The 16,891-nt window shown below is 45.4% G+C and overlaps 1 protein-coding gene across 1 annotated transcript in view; it reads left to right on the top strand.

Annotated features, from left to right (window-relative positions):
• The first annotated feature begins 3,687 nt into the window (after nucleotides 1-3,687).
• The window catches only part of LOC127472352 (storkhead-box protein 1-like), a 69,894-nt gene continuing 56,690 nt past the window's right edge, over nucleotides 3,688-16,891 (top strand). Inside the window, exon 1 of the mRNA XM_051790484.1 lies at nucleotides 3,688-4,347. Coding sequence (XP_051646444.1) covers nucleotides 3,987-4,347 — 361 coding nt within the window. The 5' untranslated portion in view covers nucleotides 3,688-3,986. The remainder of the gene's footprint in view (nucleotides 4,348-16,891) is intronic.

Here is a 16,891-nt window from a genome sequence, read left to right as displayed (position 1 = left end):
CAGCCTTCCACATGGAAATAAACGCAGGTATGTTCAAAAAAAAAAGTCCTGCCAGAAATATCTTAAAAACCTGTCCTGTAGCTGGCAGTTTCTTGTCACACACACTTCAACCATCTGAAAACCCACATATCAATGACAGCAGCTTTTTCTCAGGAAGGAGGCAACTCGGCTGGGAAGTACTCTCTTGCCAGGTAACAACGTTGGATGGACAGTGGGAGGAAAGCTATAATTTCTTCTTGTATAAAACAACTAAAGAGATTAAAAAATAGTTTTCTGATATGAAATAGTCTTTCAAAACCTCTCCTAGAATGTACTTGCTGACTTAACTGCCTGAATATCGAATTTGAAGCAGATCACTTGCTGACATACTACATAGGCTGAGAAATTGTGTAACTTGCTTTACTATGTACAAATCAGGGATTCACAACCACCATTAAATATATATATTTCACCTCAGCCTTTCTTTTCCATTCTGTGGCCTTGGATGAATTCTAGGGGAATACTCTTTTCACAGGGAGTTTTTAATGAGGCAATGTTTGCAGCAGACAGAAGTGCCACACCTGAGCTGTGGATCAATACAGACATCCAGAGAACACAGCTCTGTCAGGTTTGTTTGGCTTTCTGCTCCTACCCAGAATGAACAACGCCATTTGCTGGAGACCTCCTGCCACCACTGATGCATTTCAAAGAGATGTGTCTAAATTTTCAGTGTTTTCACCCCACTAGCAACACAAGCTTCTGCCTTTCCAAACACTTCAGAGGCACTTAGGAGTTCCACTTCACTCGCTTTCATTACTTGGCCATATGAAGATTGTTGATAGTCTTCTCGCTTGTATTTCTGTTGGAAAATACCAGATTGATTTTAATCTGGCTATAGATATTGATTACTTGAAAGAAGTCCCTCAAAGTGAGAGTGAATGGCAAGGAAGGAGATGCTATTCAACCCAAAACCAACAAGAAACAAAATATAAATAAATCAAAATAAACAAAAAATTCTGAGAACAAAAAATATTTGAATCAGTAAGGAAATGGGAAAAAAAAGGGGAATAATGAATGATGAACCGTTTATTCAGTACATACTTGCTGTCCACAGCCTATACCCTGGCCCTGGAAACAAGGGGAGTTTCTTAACCAGGCCCTCGAGATCCTGCTCAGGCAATCCTTGCACTGCTTGTATGAGTACCTGGTGTATTTTGATTTGTGCCACAATTGCTGTGCTTTATCTGACAAGTTTTGGACAAATCATTGTGTACTGTCTTTCATTGCCTTGTCTTTACACCTGTGTGTGTGACGCTGCATGTGTGCAAGCTGCGGAGAGGGGCAGAGTGCTGAATAGGGCAGGGAGTGAGGGCCAGCCTGCAGGCACAGAGGCCTGAAGCAGCGTGAGGGAAGAGGTGATGAAAGCAGGGTAGGAGAAGATTAGCAGGTTGAGGACTAGCCTTTACAGGAGAGTGAGCCAGGGTAGGGAAGATGTTGACAGCCCACAAATGTTACTGCAAGGAGGAGGCAAATGACTGTGTGGACCATTTCACCACACCAATTGCTTCAGAAATTAGTACTGAAGGGGAAAAGGAGCTTAGCTAATGGAGAGAGCAACACTGATGTCGTGGCCAAAGGCTGCCAGGCATGCTACCCTGAACACACCTCTCTACCAGAGGCAGCAGAGGAATCACAGATTTGGCTAGCACTTGGGATTTGGAGGATGTAGGCAAAATGTAGGGCCCCACATCTTACTGTTTGATGTGTATCTGGTGCAAAAACCTAAAACCCAAAAGGCTTAATTTGGCTCCTTTTTTCTTGCAGATAAGAGTAAAAACTGAAAACTCATCCAAGTTACCTGAAGTTACCTGGTGACTCTGATCAGTAGCTGAGATGTCAATGTGATGTGCTCCACATAAAGGCAACACAAAGGTGAGCCCTGCCCAGGAGAACTGAAATGCAGGTATGATGGGCAAGATAAAAGACTGATACAATGCAGAGAGGAAGAAGGCACAAGGTAAGAATAACATGAGTATGACAAGATCATGACAGTAGTTTCAACACACTAACACTAGGCTCTTTTAACAGGCAACAAATGGCTCAGGTTTGCTTTGGGAAGCAGTTTGGAGGACAATGAGGATGCTGGGGGTCCTCTTGCAAAGTTTAGTGCTGAATGGTGATGTGGAAGAGCTCTTTTGAAATCCTGACAGCAGCATCATCAAAACTATTGCTGGCTGAGTTTGAGGGGGCTCTTGAGGTCTTGCTGTGCTGGATACTTGGGAAGGGGTTAGAGACTTGCAAACCGAGTGTTAATACACTCTGTTCCTAGCTCAAAATGGCTCACAGCATTTCTTGGGCAATTTGTTTTATCTCTTATTTCTCTTTTGGAAAAGTGAATTCCATACGACTTTTTCCTTGTAAGACTCTTTGGGATGCTGATAAATTTGACCTTTCTTGTTATGGGGCCTAGACAGCACTGAATGAAACCCAAAAGGAGGGAGCTGGGATGTCAGAGGAGCCTGACTCTTATACAGTGCCCCAGAGAAGGAATTGTATGAAGCCAGCTGGAGAGTGGCACAGGATTTGAACGAGGTTAGAACCAAATGGGTGATGATTTAAGGAGGCCAAATATGTCAAGGGATGTTGATGTGAGTGAACTCAGGAGCCACAGGTAAAACACTGTTGTTTGTGCACAGCATGGGGTGTGATGGCTGTAGCAGCTCTTATACCACTGTCTGGCAGAGCAGCTGCTGCCTGCTCCCTCATCTCCCTCATCTCTCCTCTGCCTCCGCTCCTGCCCCCCCTGCTCTACAGCAGTTTTCCTCTTTGTGTCCTTTACCTTTCTGGTGCATTCCCTGCTTCACTGCCCATGTCCCAAGTGCCATGGTGGCCTGCTCCCTGGGGCAAGGGGAGGGTGTTGCTGAGGACACCCACACAGTTCACACACCACCAAGATGTCCAGCAGCTACAGACCATTCAGGAGCTCAAGCTCTGCTTTCAGAATTGAGACTCAGTTTTGCCGTGGGTTTGAGGGTTCCTATAGAGGACAGGATCGAAGTTCCTAACTCTGCCTTCCCACAAGTATAACTGGCACCTTGTTGCCAGCACCTCCAGCTCAGCAGCCACCTATCATCTGGATGCATACCCCAGGCCAGGCTGTTCCCCCCCCCCCCATTTGTCCCCCAGCAACGACCTCTAGAATTCTGCTTGCTCAGTTTTCCTGAGCTCTCCCCCGAACCTTAGAGGCAGCTGGTAACCCAGAGCACAGAGGAGGCAAAATATTGAACTGCTGGAAAAAAGCCACAGAAGTTAGAAGTGAACCTTACACTTGCTCCATCACCATCAGATTTCAGAACCACTAAGACACAAAGCAATACAGGATTACAGCGGGTGAAGAGAAAGGCGTTTGGACACGGCAGGGTCAATGCTGCTCACCGGGTATGTTATCTACATATGTGTAACCATTGGAGGAAGCAAAAACATAAGGAATTATGTGACTTGCTGGGATAATCTGGATGTGGCTGAGGGATGCCCCTGTGTTTCACTCGGGGAAGGGAACGGGGAGGGTCTCCCAAAGGCGGGGAGGAGTGGGGTGGTGGTGCCAGGAAGCCTACACCGCGGCCGGGACACGCAGCGGGATAGTTTCGCTTCTGGGGATGGTGCTCCCGTGCTGGGACAGGGAGGCTTGCGGCGGGGGGCGGTGGGCTGCGAGGCGTGCGGGCCTCCCGGCCGGCAGGCTGCGGTCGCTGCCTGCTGCGGGACCGGCGGCCGCGGGATCCCGTCCCCGCCTCGCCCGCGGCAGGACCGCGCCGCGCCGGGGGTGTGCCGGGGGCGGAGCGGGACAGGACGGGCCCGCGGGGGCGGAGCGCGGACAGCCGGCCGCGGGAGGCAGCGCGGCCGCGGGAGGCATGTCCGTGTCCGTGTCCGTGTCCGTGTCCGTGTCCGTGTCCGTGTCCGTGTCCGTGCCCGTGCCCGTGCCCGTGCCCGGCGGCGGGCGGTGAGCGGCCATGCCGCGCAGGGCGGAGCGGTGCCTGCAGATCGCCCCGCACTCCCTGGCTATCGTCCTGGACGCCGCGGCCGGGGGGCGTCCGGGGGTCGGCGGCGGGGCCGGGGCAGGTGCGGGGCCGGCGGCGGAGCTGGGCCGCCACCGCATCGGCTACGAGATCTTCGCGGACTTCAAGCGGGAGAACATGCAGCACTTCTGGGACCGGCGGGCCACGGCGGCGGTGGCCGAGACCTTTTTCCTGGGCTGGATCGACGAGCAGGTGCTGCTGGTGCAGGGCAAGGAGGAGCACCTGGAGGTGCTGCGGCAGGGCTGGGCGCGCCGCTCCCTCAAGCCCCCCAGCGGCTTCCACATCAAGTGCCTGGGTAGGTGCCGCCGGGCCGGGCCGGGCGAGCAGCCCCAGAGCTCCCGCCGCAGGTGCCCGGCGGGCTCAGGGAGCGGGGGGCAGAAAGACGGGCCCTCCCGGCCGCGGGTTTTAGCCCCAAAAAGTGGGTGTGCACGAAAGGGGTGAACCGGGACGGGAGCAGTGGCATTACAGGGATGCGCTGCGGGTGAGTGAGGTTCTCCAGGAGAGCTGCGGGCCGCGGCTTTATGGTCGGTAGGTGCGTCCCCCCATTTCCTTCAGCGGGGGAGGTTAAAAACACAAAGTGAAGTGTCGGAATATACTCCCCGCAGGGTGAAGTGCCCGCCAGTCTCTTCCTGCGGGCCGGCCTCCGCCCGCGGCGTGCTCCCGGGTCTGCTTGGCTCGGGACTTTAGAAGCTCGTTTTAGTACTTCTAGGTTTGCTAAAACAGTATTTCACTTTATATTTGGATCTGCTTGCTACATCAAACTTGGGTCACAGTGTTGCTGTGAAGGTGTCTTACATAGCGAGAAGCGGTAGTAGGAAGTGAGTAACGTGTATCTCTTTGTGGTGCAAGGCAGGTGACTTTTGGGAACTGTAAACGGCCAGTCTGTTGTGCCGTGGTGGGCTGAAGGTTCAAGTTACAGTGTGATTCCCCAAGGGAATCCCACCAGTGTGCAGTGTGGGCTAGGATGAAACCCACTTCATCCTGAATTTTCTTAAAGAAACAAATAATCCTAACATGGAGAGCAAAAATGTTTGCAGCACTTATTTTGATATGACCCCCCCCCCAAAAAAAAAACAAACAACTAAGAAAAAAAGCTGTGGCTGTTTGCTTTGTATATTGGGGAGTTGTGAAGAGCAACAGAGCTGAAGTTTTCCTTAGGAGTTAGGTAACTAGCAACCTACACAGCTTGAAACGCAGCTTCTCTTATGGAGGGAAGGCAAATTGTGAGGATTTGTTTTATTGGTGTGAAGGCCTGCTGCAGTGGTGCTGGGGAGACAACCTGTCTTTTCCTTACGTACAACTTATATCATCTGTGTCCTATTCAGCAGGCACTGGGTCACAGAGCTAGAGATGCTCTCTCTGCGCTGGGAGTTTCAGACCCTTGAAACAGGATGCTTCCATGCATTTCTTTTTTTAAAAAAATTAGCTGAGTAAGGTTCCTGCAAAGAATGGAACATGAATATTCAGGGTTTCCCAGTTTCCTGTTTTTAATCTTGGTTTTGAATGTTTTTAACTGCCTCTGTCCTTCTGGAAGAAATAGTGCAGGCTCTTATCACTTCTGTTTATTGGCAATCTTGTCTCTTGTGGAGTAGTCAGATGCTTGTCTGTCACTTGTCTGTTTTCCCATCAGATTACTTGAATATTACCATTTTTTGTGTGCTGAGAGGGAAGCTTAAGACAAGCTGCCCTTTTAAAAATGAGCTGATGCACCTTTTTTCCCTCATTATAGCTAAATTTCTTCTGAACGTCAAATGACAAAACAGTGTTGGAGAACAGGTGGTTCATCCTATTTTGTGATAGAAAAGTTTTGTGTACTCCACCACTATTTAGAGGAGGATGAGAAGCTGGGCAGTGGTAAGTACTTGCTGCTCAGCCCAGTTCATGGGAGCTTTTTGCTTGCATTTGGATAGAGCATGAAGAGCTTTTGAATTGACTCCATGACCTCACAGAGTGTAAGGGTCAGTGTTTGATTTTTGGGGTCTTCTTGAACCTTGCCCATTGGATGACATTCCTCAGCTTGCTACCCAGGAGCGCTGTGGAAAGGTGTGCTCCAGCTCTGATGTTACTAAAGCCAGACAAGGAATGTAAACAGGTCTTTGTGGCCCATTTTAAAATACTGAAACAAAACTTTTGCTAGAGTTCATGTTAATAAGTAAGCTCACTGGTGTGTAAATAATATGCATTCCTTGGGGGTTTATCTTTGCTGCAAATTTACAAAAGACTGAAGCCAAAGGTTTTCATTTGACTTTAAAAAATAGCAAATGTCTCTCAGTATATGATTAAAGGCTATGAAAGAAGAGCAGGGACCTGCTGGAGTCTTGCCTGTTGTGTAGTGCTGCATTAAATATGATGGGAAGAACTGTTTGATTTTTATTTTTTTTTTCACTCCCAAACTGATAATTCAGGTCTTGTATCTAAGTAGATTCAACTTGCACTTACTGTAAAGTTAGGTGGTTAAAGAATTGTCTAAGCAATGGGCTTGGCCTGTGGGCATGAGCATCTGCTTACATGTGTGTAATTGTATTTTCAACTAATTAGGTGCCTAATGTGTAAATGGCTGTGACTTATTTGGGAGCGCTGTCACACTTCGGTGTCTACTTTGTTGCATTAAGGTAGCAAATAACATACAGACAAAAAAAGTTCCCAAGCTTTTCAGTTTTAAAAAGAAAAGTGATCGGTGTCTTAGGCAGAGAGGAGAACCTGCCCGTTGGGAGGTGCAGAATAGTAATATTTTACTCCTGTTAATAAATAACTGATGGAGTCAAGGGGGAAAAGTGCCACAATAGTTCTGATGAAGGTGAAGCTGCTGTTTTCTGTTGCTCTGGTCCAGCCAGTAGTCCCCATGCTGTGGTATAGCATGGCTGGGCATAGCAGTGGGGGGTGCATGAGGGGCTCACCCAGGGAGTCTTTTTATACACCCCAGGGCCATTGGGATCCCCGGACAATGCTGGGTTAGGCCGTTGGGTTGGTTCTTGCCTTATCTCTTGGGTGGCTGGACACTTGCAGAAAGGTGGGGGCCGTTTTCTGCCTCACCTGCCCAGCTGGGATGGGGTAGCTGGAGGACCAGCTGCTTACCTCAAAGTGGTGTAGGGGGAGCATCCCAGCCTCCTGCTGCTGCCTGGCACAGGGAAAGTGACAGAAAGGCCTCCTGCTCTAAGCTGCATGACCTCCATGCACAGGTACCAGAGAGCCTTGGACAATGCTTCCCTTCACCTGTATTGTTAGCTGCTAATGTGACCCAGAAATCATGACTGCAATCTGACTTTCAAACCTCTGCTGCTGTTGCTGATGTTTCTTGTTCATTGCTGTCCAGAGCCTTGGCTGGTCTGATGAGTAATGTGTTTTGATGGCTGCAGAGATAATAACTGGAGGAAAAAGTAATTTGTGAGGAAGAGGGAATTCTACATCTGTAGTATGAACAGCATGTTTTCTGCTACTGGGATTGTAAAATGTAAACCAGGAGACTCATTGCTGAATAGTCTCTCCACATTTAAGTCACCTTTGGCTTGATAATGAAAAATTCATGAAAGTGTAATCTGTAGTTAACAGGGACTGGACAGTCCTAGTATGCTCAGTGCAGGTGTACCTGAGCCACAAAGGAAATGGATTAAAATCCATATGAGATTCTAATGTCCGAAGATTTGACTTTTGAATTATAAAATTAGACCTTACAATGAAATACAGCATAAATATGAAGCACATGAGAAACTTGCATATAGCACTGATAACATAGGGCTGAAGGATACAGAGAATGAAGTGTTTCATGTATGACTTTCAAACTTACTCCTCTGGTAGTTTCCTTAAACTAAATGGTTACGCCATAAAACCTTGGTCAGCACTGAGTTTCGCAGTGATCAGAGTTATTTGGATATTAAGAAATTGGTGAATATATCTAGGTTTTTAAGTTGGCTGAAGGGAAACTTTGGGAAACATAACCAGTCTTTGAATAAACAAAATCCCCAACCCATCACTTGCCTAATATACTGATTTAGGGGGTCATGGAAACCTTATGCAAACCTATGGGTCCCGTGATGAAATTCATTGTCTTCGGAAGCTTTCTTGTAACTTGCAAGGCTTTTGCAACTTAAGTCTTTAATGAGCATTAGTATTTTAATAAGATTTCTTTCTTTGACACACCTTCCATTTGCACTCACTAATATTGGTCATCCCGGAAGCTGATTTTTTTTTTCCTCCCTTTCAGCTCTTCTGTGCAAGGTGTAGCAGGATGTTCCACCTTGTTTTCATGTCTTCATTGCCTTTTTTGTTCCCAGCTGAAACTTCCTTCTGTACCTCTTGCACTTGATTCCTGTGCCATGGACAATGGGCATCTTTGAGAGGTTTTCATGTGCTTCGCAGAAAGGCCATGCCCTTTTGTAAAGATTGCTTGAAAAGAAGTGACCAAGCTTTATAATAACCCTTTGGTCACGCTCAGAGCAATTTCTCCAATTAGAAGCTGATGTTCAAATGAAGTTTTCAAGAAATGTATGTGCAATAATTAAACTAACTAGCAGGAGTTATAATTCAGTGAAGTCGTCAGGGCTGGGCTGTTGTGCATTGTTCCTGCTTGGCCAGGCGTAGGGGGGGGAAACTTTTTTTGCCGCACTGGGAGCTGGAGCTAAGTGCTCCCTTTCTTTTCTCTCCCTGCCACATTTTCTCTTGCCACCAAAAAAAATTAAATTAACACCCCACCAGTTTAGGTTTGGCAATTTTCACAATAAGTTTTTCAGTCATTAGTGGATGATTATGGTGAAGTGTAGAGTGTTGGACATTAAACGTTATTCATTTATAGCCAGTCATAAAACTTGAATTGTCTTTTTTTCCTCCCAGTTATCTCCTTTATATAATGGAAATTTCTTTTCAGTAGGGGAGCATTAAGTTTCATAGTAATAAAACCTCCGATGACTTTACCACACACTCAGCTATACCTTTTGTATGCCTAGTGGTATTACCATGGGAACCTCAGTGGATTTAAACCACAATTTTTTTCTCCTTCTCTCCCACTCCAACTTAGAGCCAGTTAAAGATTCACTAAGCACTTTTTATATCTGTGAGGTGGTTATTGCAGCCTGGGGGGGGGGGAAAGTAAACTTAAGCTTATGGCCAGGCTGAGGTGCTTATGAATTTACTCCCAAATTTGTGTAAAGAACTTTGCTGCTCACAAGTGTTGGGTTGGGCCTTTAATGTATTTTGGGGACTGGGAGACACACAAAAGAGCTAAATGAGATTGGACTGCATATAAAGCGCCTGATTTCTCAGTATGTGGTTTGTGCTTGTGTTTGTGAGAGTGAAGTCTTGGAGTCAAAATTGCTTTCTGCTCTTTAAAGACAACTGTGGATGGCCTGCAAAACTAGTGCTGGTTGTCTAAAATGTATTGTTAAAATTAAAAAGAAAAAACACAAAGAAAGAAAAGATACAGCTTATTAAATTTAATTTTTTCACTCAAAGCAACTTCTCTTGAACAAGCAAAGTCAAATACACAGATCCATGCTATTCATTGTGCAACTCAAGGGAAGGATTTATACGATTAATGGCCAACTAGTACTGTCTTCCCACCTCCTTCCCCTCCACAAAGGGCACCATTGTATAGGAAAGCATCTTTTTGGTGGCAAATAAGTCATCCAGCCTTGCAAGTTAAGTGCATGCTCTGTGTAAAAAGCAATGCTGAAAGGGCACCATGGTGGCTGAGAGCAGCCCTTGGCCATGGGGCTTTAATGAAGAAAAAGGTCTCTCCCTTTCTCCATCTATTTTTTTGTGCATGAGGGTCTGGTCTTTAATTAAATATTCCTCATTCCCCTCCTCAAAGGGCCCTTGTCTTTGCCAGGGAGCAGCACAGTGAGTGTGCGCTGAATGAAGCCCTTGTCAGGTGTTATTCCCAGTGCTTAAATGGCTCCTGGGCTGCCAGCATCATGTACCACTGGACCACTCACTAAATCACCTTTCCATCTGTCCTGCTCTTCTTTTTTACATAATCGTTTTTGATTTTAAAAAGACTGAGGTGGATGAAGTGTGCTGGGGCTGTCTTGCCTACTCCTCTTCACCATTTTGTGGCATGAAAACTCAGTCGTGTTTCCCCTTTTGTCCTGTCTTTGTAATTTGCTGATAAGAAGCAAGTTACTTAATATTTTACTTATCAAACTGTCATGATTTTTGTCGACTAGGTTCAGACCTTCTGTGTGTGTTGCCACAGTTTAAAATTTCGCTCGAAATGGGTTTTGATTCATAGATTGGCTTGGGTTGGAAGGGACCTTAAACAATCTCGTTCCAAACCCCATGCCATGGGCAGGGAATCTTCCACTAGACCAGGTTGCTCAGAGCTCCATCCAGCCTGGTCTTAAACACTTCCAGGGATGAGGCATCTACAGCTTCTCTTGGTAACTTGTTCCAGCGCCTCAGCAACCTCACAGTAAAGAATTCTGTCCTAGTACCTACTCTAAACCTACTTTCAGTTTAAGGCCATTCCCCCTTGTCCTATCACTACATGCCCTTGTGAAAAGTCTCTTTCCAGCTCTCTTGCAGGCCTCCTTTAGGTACTGAAGGGGGCTAGGTCTCCCCATAGCCTTCTCAGCCTGTCTCCTTGGGAGAGGTGCTCCAGTCCCGATTGTGGAGAATCAAAGAATATGCTGAGTTGGAAGGGACACACAAGGGTTGTTGAGTCCAACTGTTAGCCCTGCACAGGACTATCCACAAGAGTCACAGCATGTGCCTGAGAGCATTGTCCTGATGCTTCTTGAACTCTGTCAGGCTTGCTGCTGTGACCACTTCCCTGGGGAGCCTGTTCTAGTGCCCAACCACCCTCTGGGTGAAGAAGCTCCTTCTAATATCCAACTTAAACCTCCCCTGACACAACTTCAGGCCATTCCCTTGGGTGTCACTGGTCACTACAGAGAAGAGATCAGTGCCTGCCCCTCCTTCCCCTCATGAGGAAGTTGTAGACTGTGATGAGGTCTCCCCTCAGTCTTCTCTTCATCAGGCTGAACAGACCAAGTGACCTCAGCTGCTCCTGATATGGCTTCCACTCAAGGCCCTTCACCATCTTTGTTGCTCTCCTTTGGACACTCTCTAATAGCTTAAATATCTTTCTTATATTGTGGTACCCAAAACTGCACACAATATTCAAGGTTAGGCTGCCCCAGTGCAGAGCAGAGCAGGACAATCCCCTCCCTCGACTGGCTGGCGATGCTTTGCCTGATGCCCCCAGGACACGGTTGGCCCTCCTGGCTGCCAGGGCACCACAGACTCACATTCAACATACCGTTGACCAGGACCCCCAGGTCCCTTTCTGTGGCACTGCTTTCCAGCATCTTATTCCCCAGTCTGTATGTACATCCAGGGTTGCCCCATCCCAGGTGCAGAATCTGGCACTTCCCTTGTTGAACTTCATATGGTTGGTGATTGTCCAGTCTTCTAATTGGTCAAGGTCTCTCTGCAGGGCCTCCCTGCCTTTGAGGAAGTCAGCAGCTTCTTCCAGTTTTGTATCATCTACAAACTTGCTTAGTATCCCTTCCAGTCCTGCATCCAAGTCATTTATGAAGATGTTGAAGACCACAGGGCCCAAGATGGAGCCCTGTGGAACCCCACTAGTGACAGGTCACCAGTCTGATGTTACCCCATTCACTGTTACCCTCTGTGCTCGACCCATGAGCCAATTGCTCATCCACCTCATGATGTGTTTATCCAGCTGTGTGCTGGACATTTTGTCCAGAAAGATCCTGTGAGAGCCAGTATTGAAAGCTTTACTGAAATTCAAAAGGATTACATCAACTGGCTTCCCTTGATCAACTGGGTGGGTTACCTAGTAAAAAGGTTTGACAAGCAGGACTTTATTCTCATGCAGGCATGCTGGCTGTGACCAATGACGATGTTGTCTTTCAGGTGTTTTTCAAGACTTCCCAGAATAATCTTCTTCATGACTTTACAGGCATTGAAGTAAGACTTACAGGCCTGTAGTTTCCTGGGTCCCCCTTCTTGACCTTCTTGAAAATCAGGACAATATTCATCAGCTTCCAGTCAGCTGAGACGTCTTCAGATTCCCAAGACCACTCAAAAATCATTGCGAGAGGTTTTGCAATGCGCGTTTAGTGCAGAGAGGCTCTAGGAAAGGTCAGCTGTGTATGAAAGCACTGCTGTCCCTGAGCTTGAGTGGCAGGTTTTTCTTTCAGCTGTTTTGTAAAGGTGCTCTCTCCCAGCTCTTCTAGTGCTGTTTCCTCAGGCCATTATTTTGGATGGTAAGCCTGTCCTTCTCTCTGCAGGCCAGGAGAATCACAGCTTGTCCCCCAGCAGGGCAGGCCAAAGCATTACCACATTCTTGTCTGCTTTTGAGACTGCCTTTTAGAGAGAGTAGCAGAAAAGGTGCAACCCAGGTGGATTTTGTGTTCTCAAAAACTCTTGGCATCCAAAGCTGTCTTCTGAGCAACATTACTCCTTTCCTCGGCTTTGGCCAACATATGATAGTCAGACTTCTTTTTTCTTAGTAGTCAAGAAGAGACTGAAGTGTTCAGAGGAAATAAAAAGTGCAACCAGATGGTGGTTTCCCCTGCAGAAATTGTGGCTGTGAAATGTGAAGATGGAAGGAACTTCCTAATAGTTTTTTGCAGTAACAGAAATTTAACAGAGTTCTGAAAATTCAAGCTCTCTCTGTACTTTGTTTCTTAATTTTAAATACAAAAGCATAAATGTTTTGATTATTTTCTAATGATGTTGACTGCTGGGAATGTTATTGCAATCTCCAGTTTCTAGTATTGAAAGTGCTCCCTGGGTGGGCCAGATCTGGAAAGGTCTTTAAGGATATTACATTTTTTAAATAAAATCTCTTCACCTAATATGTAAACATGCTTTCTTCTGAGATCTTCAGAGATTGCTGTACTTGATCTCTCCATTTCTGACCTGGGATTTCACCTGAGAAATGTCTGAATGTAAAGAATGTACAGACACTTATATTTTGATCAAACAAAGTGCTTTCCTGTTGACATTTGAGCAGGACTTCACAGCTCCTTTTTTAATCAGGCTCCTGTTCTGAGCCACAGTAGCAATTGAGGACACATTCAAATGTTGATAACTATCCAGGGAATCTGAACAGTGGTTCTTCTAGTTGCTTTTTTTTCCCATAACAGAAAGACAATGGTGTAATATTGCCATCAGCACTTATTAAGCCTATTTTTGGCTTTCTTATGAAAGAAAGTTACTATACTGTGCGCTGAATTAATGCACAGAGTAATGACTTCTGTAGTGTGTTTTCTGGAACTGGATATACTTCTAATCCATGCAATACAAGACTTTGATAATGTTCTTCCGCAGGGGGACAGGATGGGGCACCAAAACAGCACAACTTGGAGTAAAATACAGCAGCCTTTTAGCTTAACCTTGAATTCCACTGTCAGATAATTAACAAAGGGATATGCAGGTGTATCAAAGATTGCTCTTTTAGAAATGCAAACCAGTTCACTTAAACTCTAGGAAAAAACTCCAAACTTGATTCTTTACAAAATCTGTATACTGTGACTGTGGAAAATGTTTCAATCTGAAGAGCATGGTTTGGGTACCTTCCAGAAGCTTTAGTTTTAAAGCAATTTTTGCTAACTAGTGCTTCAGGGGGTACATATGCTACCTCATGCATGCCTTTGGAGGAGCACAAGAATGCTGAAGGGCCCATTGCTGGCCCTGGTGTGGGGAATCCCACTGAAAGAGCAGAATGGGCCTCTTGGATGATGACCCAGTGGCTTTCACAATAACATGGCCTAAATTGCAGCAGGCAGCAGGACTGAGCTGACTATGAGGCATGCTGTTCCTCCTTCTGGTGCCAGCAGAAGGGGAGTAAAGGTGTGTTTTGGGAGGGGAAGGTGTGGCACTGGACTGTGGCTGAGCAAGTGTCTTAGTCCCTGCATTGGTAGCAGGGCAGTTGCCTTGCTGTGTCCATCCTCACCAGTAACTGCAGCTCCAGCAACTCCTACTTGTCTGCTGCCTTAAAGTTGCTCTTGCTGCGTGTTCAGAGGCTCTTGGGAAGGAGTGAAACTGCAAGGATTGTATTTTCACTGGAGCTGTAAAACTTGTGATGTATTATTAGCATTAGAAGAAGCTTGGTGCTGCCAGTGTGTTTGAGATTTGGTAACAGAGTCTTAGGTGTTATTGAGGAGCTATAAAACAAGTATTTCTTTTTTAAAAATGAGAACATTTTTGTTTTTTAAAAAGAAGTTTCACAAGTCTAGCAAAACTTTTAGATAAAGAAGAAAGACAAATTAATATTCACTCTTTCAGACTGTAGTTATATTTTCCACTTTGGTCATAATATCCATGGATATCTTATTATATCCAAAGAATATGGAAAAAATAGAGAGGTTTCTGGATGCAGCAACCTTTCTCCAGGTCGTTGGGAGGAAGACTTAATTGCCTAATAAATATATCATGTCTACTTACCTTGTCTTAATAATATCCTTGGATCCATGAGCTTACAGAGTCCTGCTACTGTGCCAATAGCAATGCATACAGTTCATTATTTATGTCCCTTCACAAAGAGATCAAACTGACATGAATGGGATTTATCATTGCCTGTTAATTTATTGTTTGAATTCTAGAGGGGTAACTGAAGCCCTGTAAGCTCCATGTGATGGTGCAGTGAACTATATGTTTGGTGTGGGCTTTTTGTACTTTTGGGATGGGGTTTAGTTTTTTTTGGGGGGTGGGGTTTTTTTTTATGCTTTTCTTTTAGGGGGGTTGTTTTAGTAAAAGGATTCATGGTGTGTTTTTTGGGTGACAATAGTCCTCAGCCTGCCCTTGAGCCTTCCAGCCACTCTTCAGCCTGTGTGGAAAGTGGACTGTGCCCTTGACTCCCACTCCAGCAGACTGGCATTAAATGTTTGCTCTCTTGCTTGTGTACATTGCAGGGTTAGTGCCCAAACAAGTTCTCTTTTCACTGACAGATGAAATAACAATAGCTGGCATTAAGAGAAAGCTGAGAGTTTTCACTGGGTTCCCCTGAAGGGCCTCCTTTGTACGGGGAAACCTGTACACCTTGCTAAATCTGAGGGTGCTGTTGAGATGCTCTGGCTTCTGAAGCCAGAAGTAGGTCAGCGCCTGTATGAAGATTTCTGTCCACTTCTTGTGGGACCCTCCTGGTAAAGCTTTGCAAATGGTCCCTGTCCAGTGGGGCAGTCCAGGCTGATGTGGGCAATCTTGAAGGCCCAAATAAGAGCGTGAAACATCCACAGCACTGGGAAGGAGAGTAGAGGAAGGAGGTCCTGGTGGACTGTCCCATACTCGGTGTTCACATTTAAGCCTATTTAAGTCAAAGGAGGAGCAAGTTGTGGACAGCTGGATGATCCTGAACAGATCTTTACAGGTGTTTGATGTCACATGAGTGGCCCTGGTCCGGCTGTGGGAAGTCAGCAACTCGCCTGGACTGTAGGAGTGTCCTAATTAGTCTCATGTTCACAGGCTGGTTTAACCAGTTGAAAACCAGGATTTTAAGGTCTATTTTAAAGCAGTATGTAACATAGTAGACATTATTAGCAGAAGGGTTTATTATAAATAAAGGGGAGAGGGATTTTCCTTCTAGTTTAATAATAGAAAAGAGAATTTAAAGTGGGGACATTCACCCACTGTATCTGAAGTGAGGAGGGAAAAAGCTTTGAGGATACTAAACTTTACTACTGTCATTTCTCATTTGTCTCAATTATCCTATTGGATAAAGAGAACTATCTTATTGGTGCTACTGATTGAAAAATCCTATGCAGCTAGAGAGAAAATTGATAGTTTTGTGAGAAGCTGCAGAGAAGGACAATCAGAAACGGGTAAGCAGTGTGTAAAAACAGGGAGAAGAAAAAGAATAGCTTCAACTCTCTGCAATCTTAGATGCTCTAGAAAAAAAGTTTATTTTTCTAACAGATATCTTCACACCAGATGTCAGCTTTGTAGAGAATCCTCCTTTACGAATGTGAACATCTGGAAAGGGTGGGAGATTAAAAAAGAAGGGAAGCCAGCCAGCCAGCTGGGTTTTTAGTGATGTGAACAGATAGTCTTGGATGTAGTGCTTCATGTGGTAGGGAAGCAAGTCTGCTCTGTTTTTATCAAAAGTGGAGATTTTAATGGGACTTAATGCATTTTCTTAGAGGGTGTAGCTACATGCTGTCATGTCCATCTTTCAGCAACTTGGGAGGTGTCTGCAAAGTGGGGATGGAAGAATATAGGGCTCATAGGACTGGGAAGCTTTGCAGTGTTTCTCAAAGAAATCTTGCTTAAGCATTCCATGGTAGATGCTTAGGTTGATTTTCAGTTGAGTTCCTTTGTATAGATACGTGTGCGAGGGTGTATATAATGTTTAAAGTGCTGTATAAGCAGAGGTTTTCCATTACTTTGAGTGGTCTTTATTCAACAAGGCACATATACCCACATGTGCTTATAGCAAGTTAAGTCTGAGTCTGGTGGGAGGACTCACATTTTTGAATATAGGCATGTTGTATGTTCTTGTATTTGCTCGACTGTTTTTAGGAGATTTGCCAGAGGAATCTCTTCCTGTTTAATTCCAGGGTGGGTCAACTGTGTCTAAGCTGGGAGCCCTTTGAGAATTAAGCTTGCAAAATCAGGAGTAGTATTATTTATTTTTATTTTGATGTGTACAGTAGTCTGAGAAATAAACAGCAGAAGATTTCACCCAGGTTTTGTAGTTGCCTTCAGGAAAAGTATGAAGAGGAAGTATTAATTAATACTTTTTCAATAGAGATGAAGTCACAAAAAGTAGGCAGCTTGAGCTACAATTATTCTGATTTCTTTCCTTGGGTAGGAATTAGTGGCTATCATCTTGCCATTTTTTATGTATGGTAGTAGCTTGTAGCCTTTAGTTTCTAGAT

Source organism: Manacus candei, unplaced genomic scaffold, assembly GCF_025592945.1.
Source record: "Manacus candei isolate 608988 ecotype Guabito, Panama unplaced genomic scaffold, ASM2559294v1 h1tg000028l, whole genome shotgun sequence".
Classification (NCBI taxonomy): domain Eukaryota; kingdom Metazoa; phylum Chordata; class Aves; order Passeriformes; family Pipridae; genus Manacus; species Manacus candei.
This window is presented reverse-complemented; position numbering and strand designations above follow the sequence as displayed.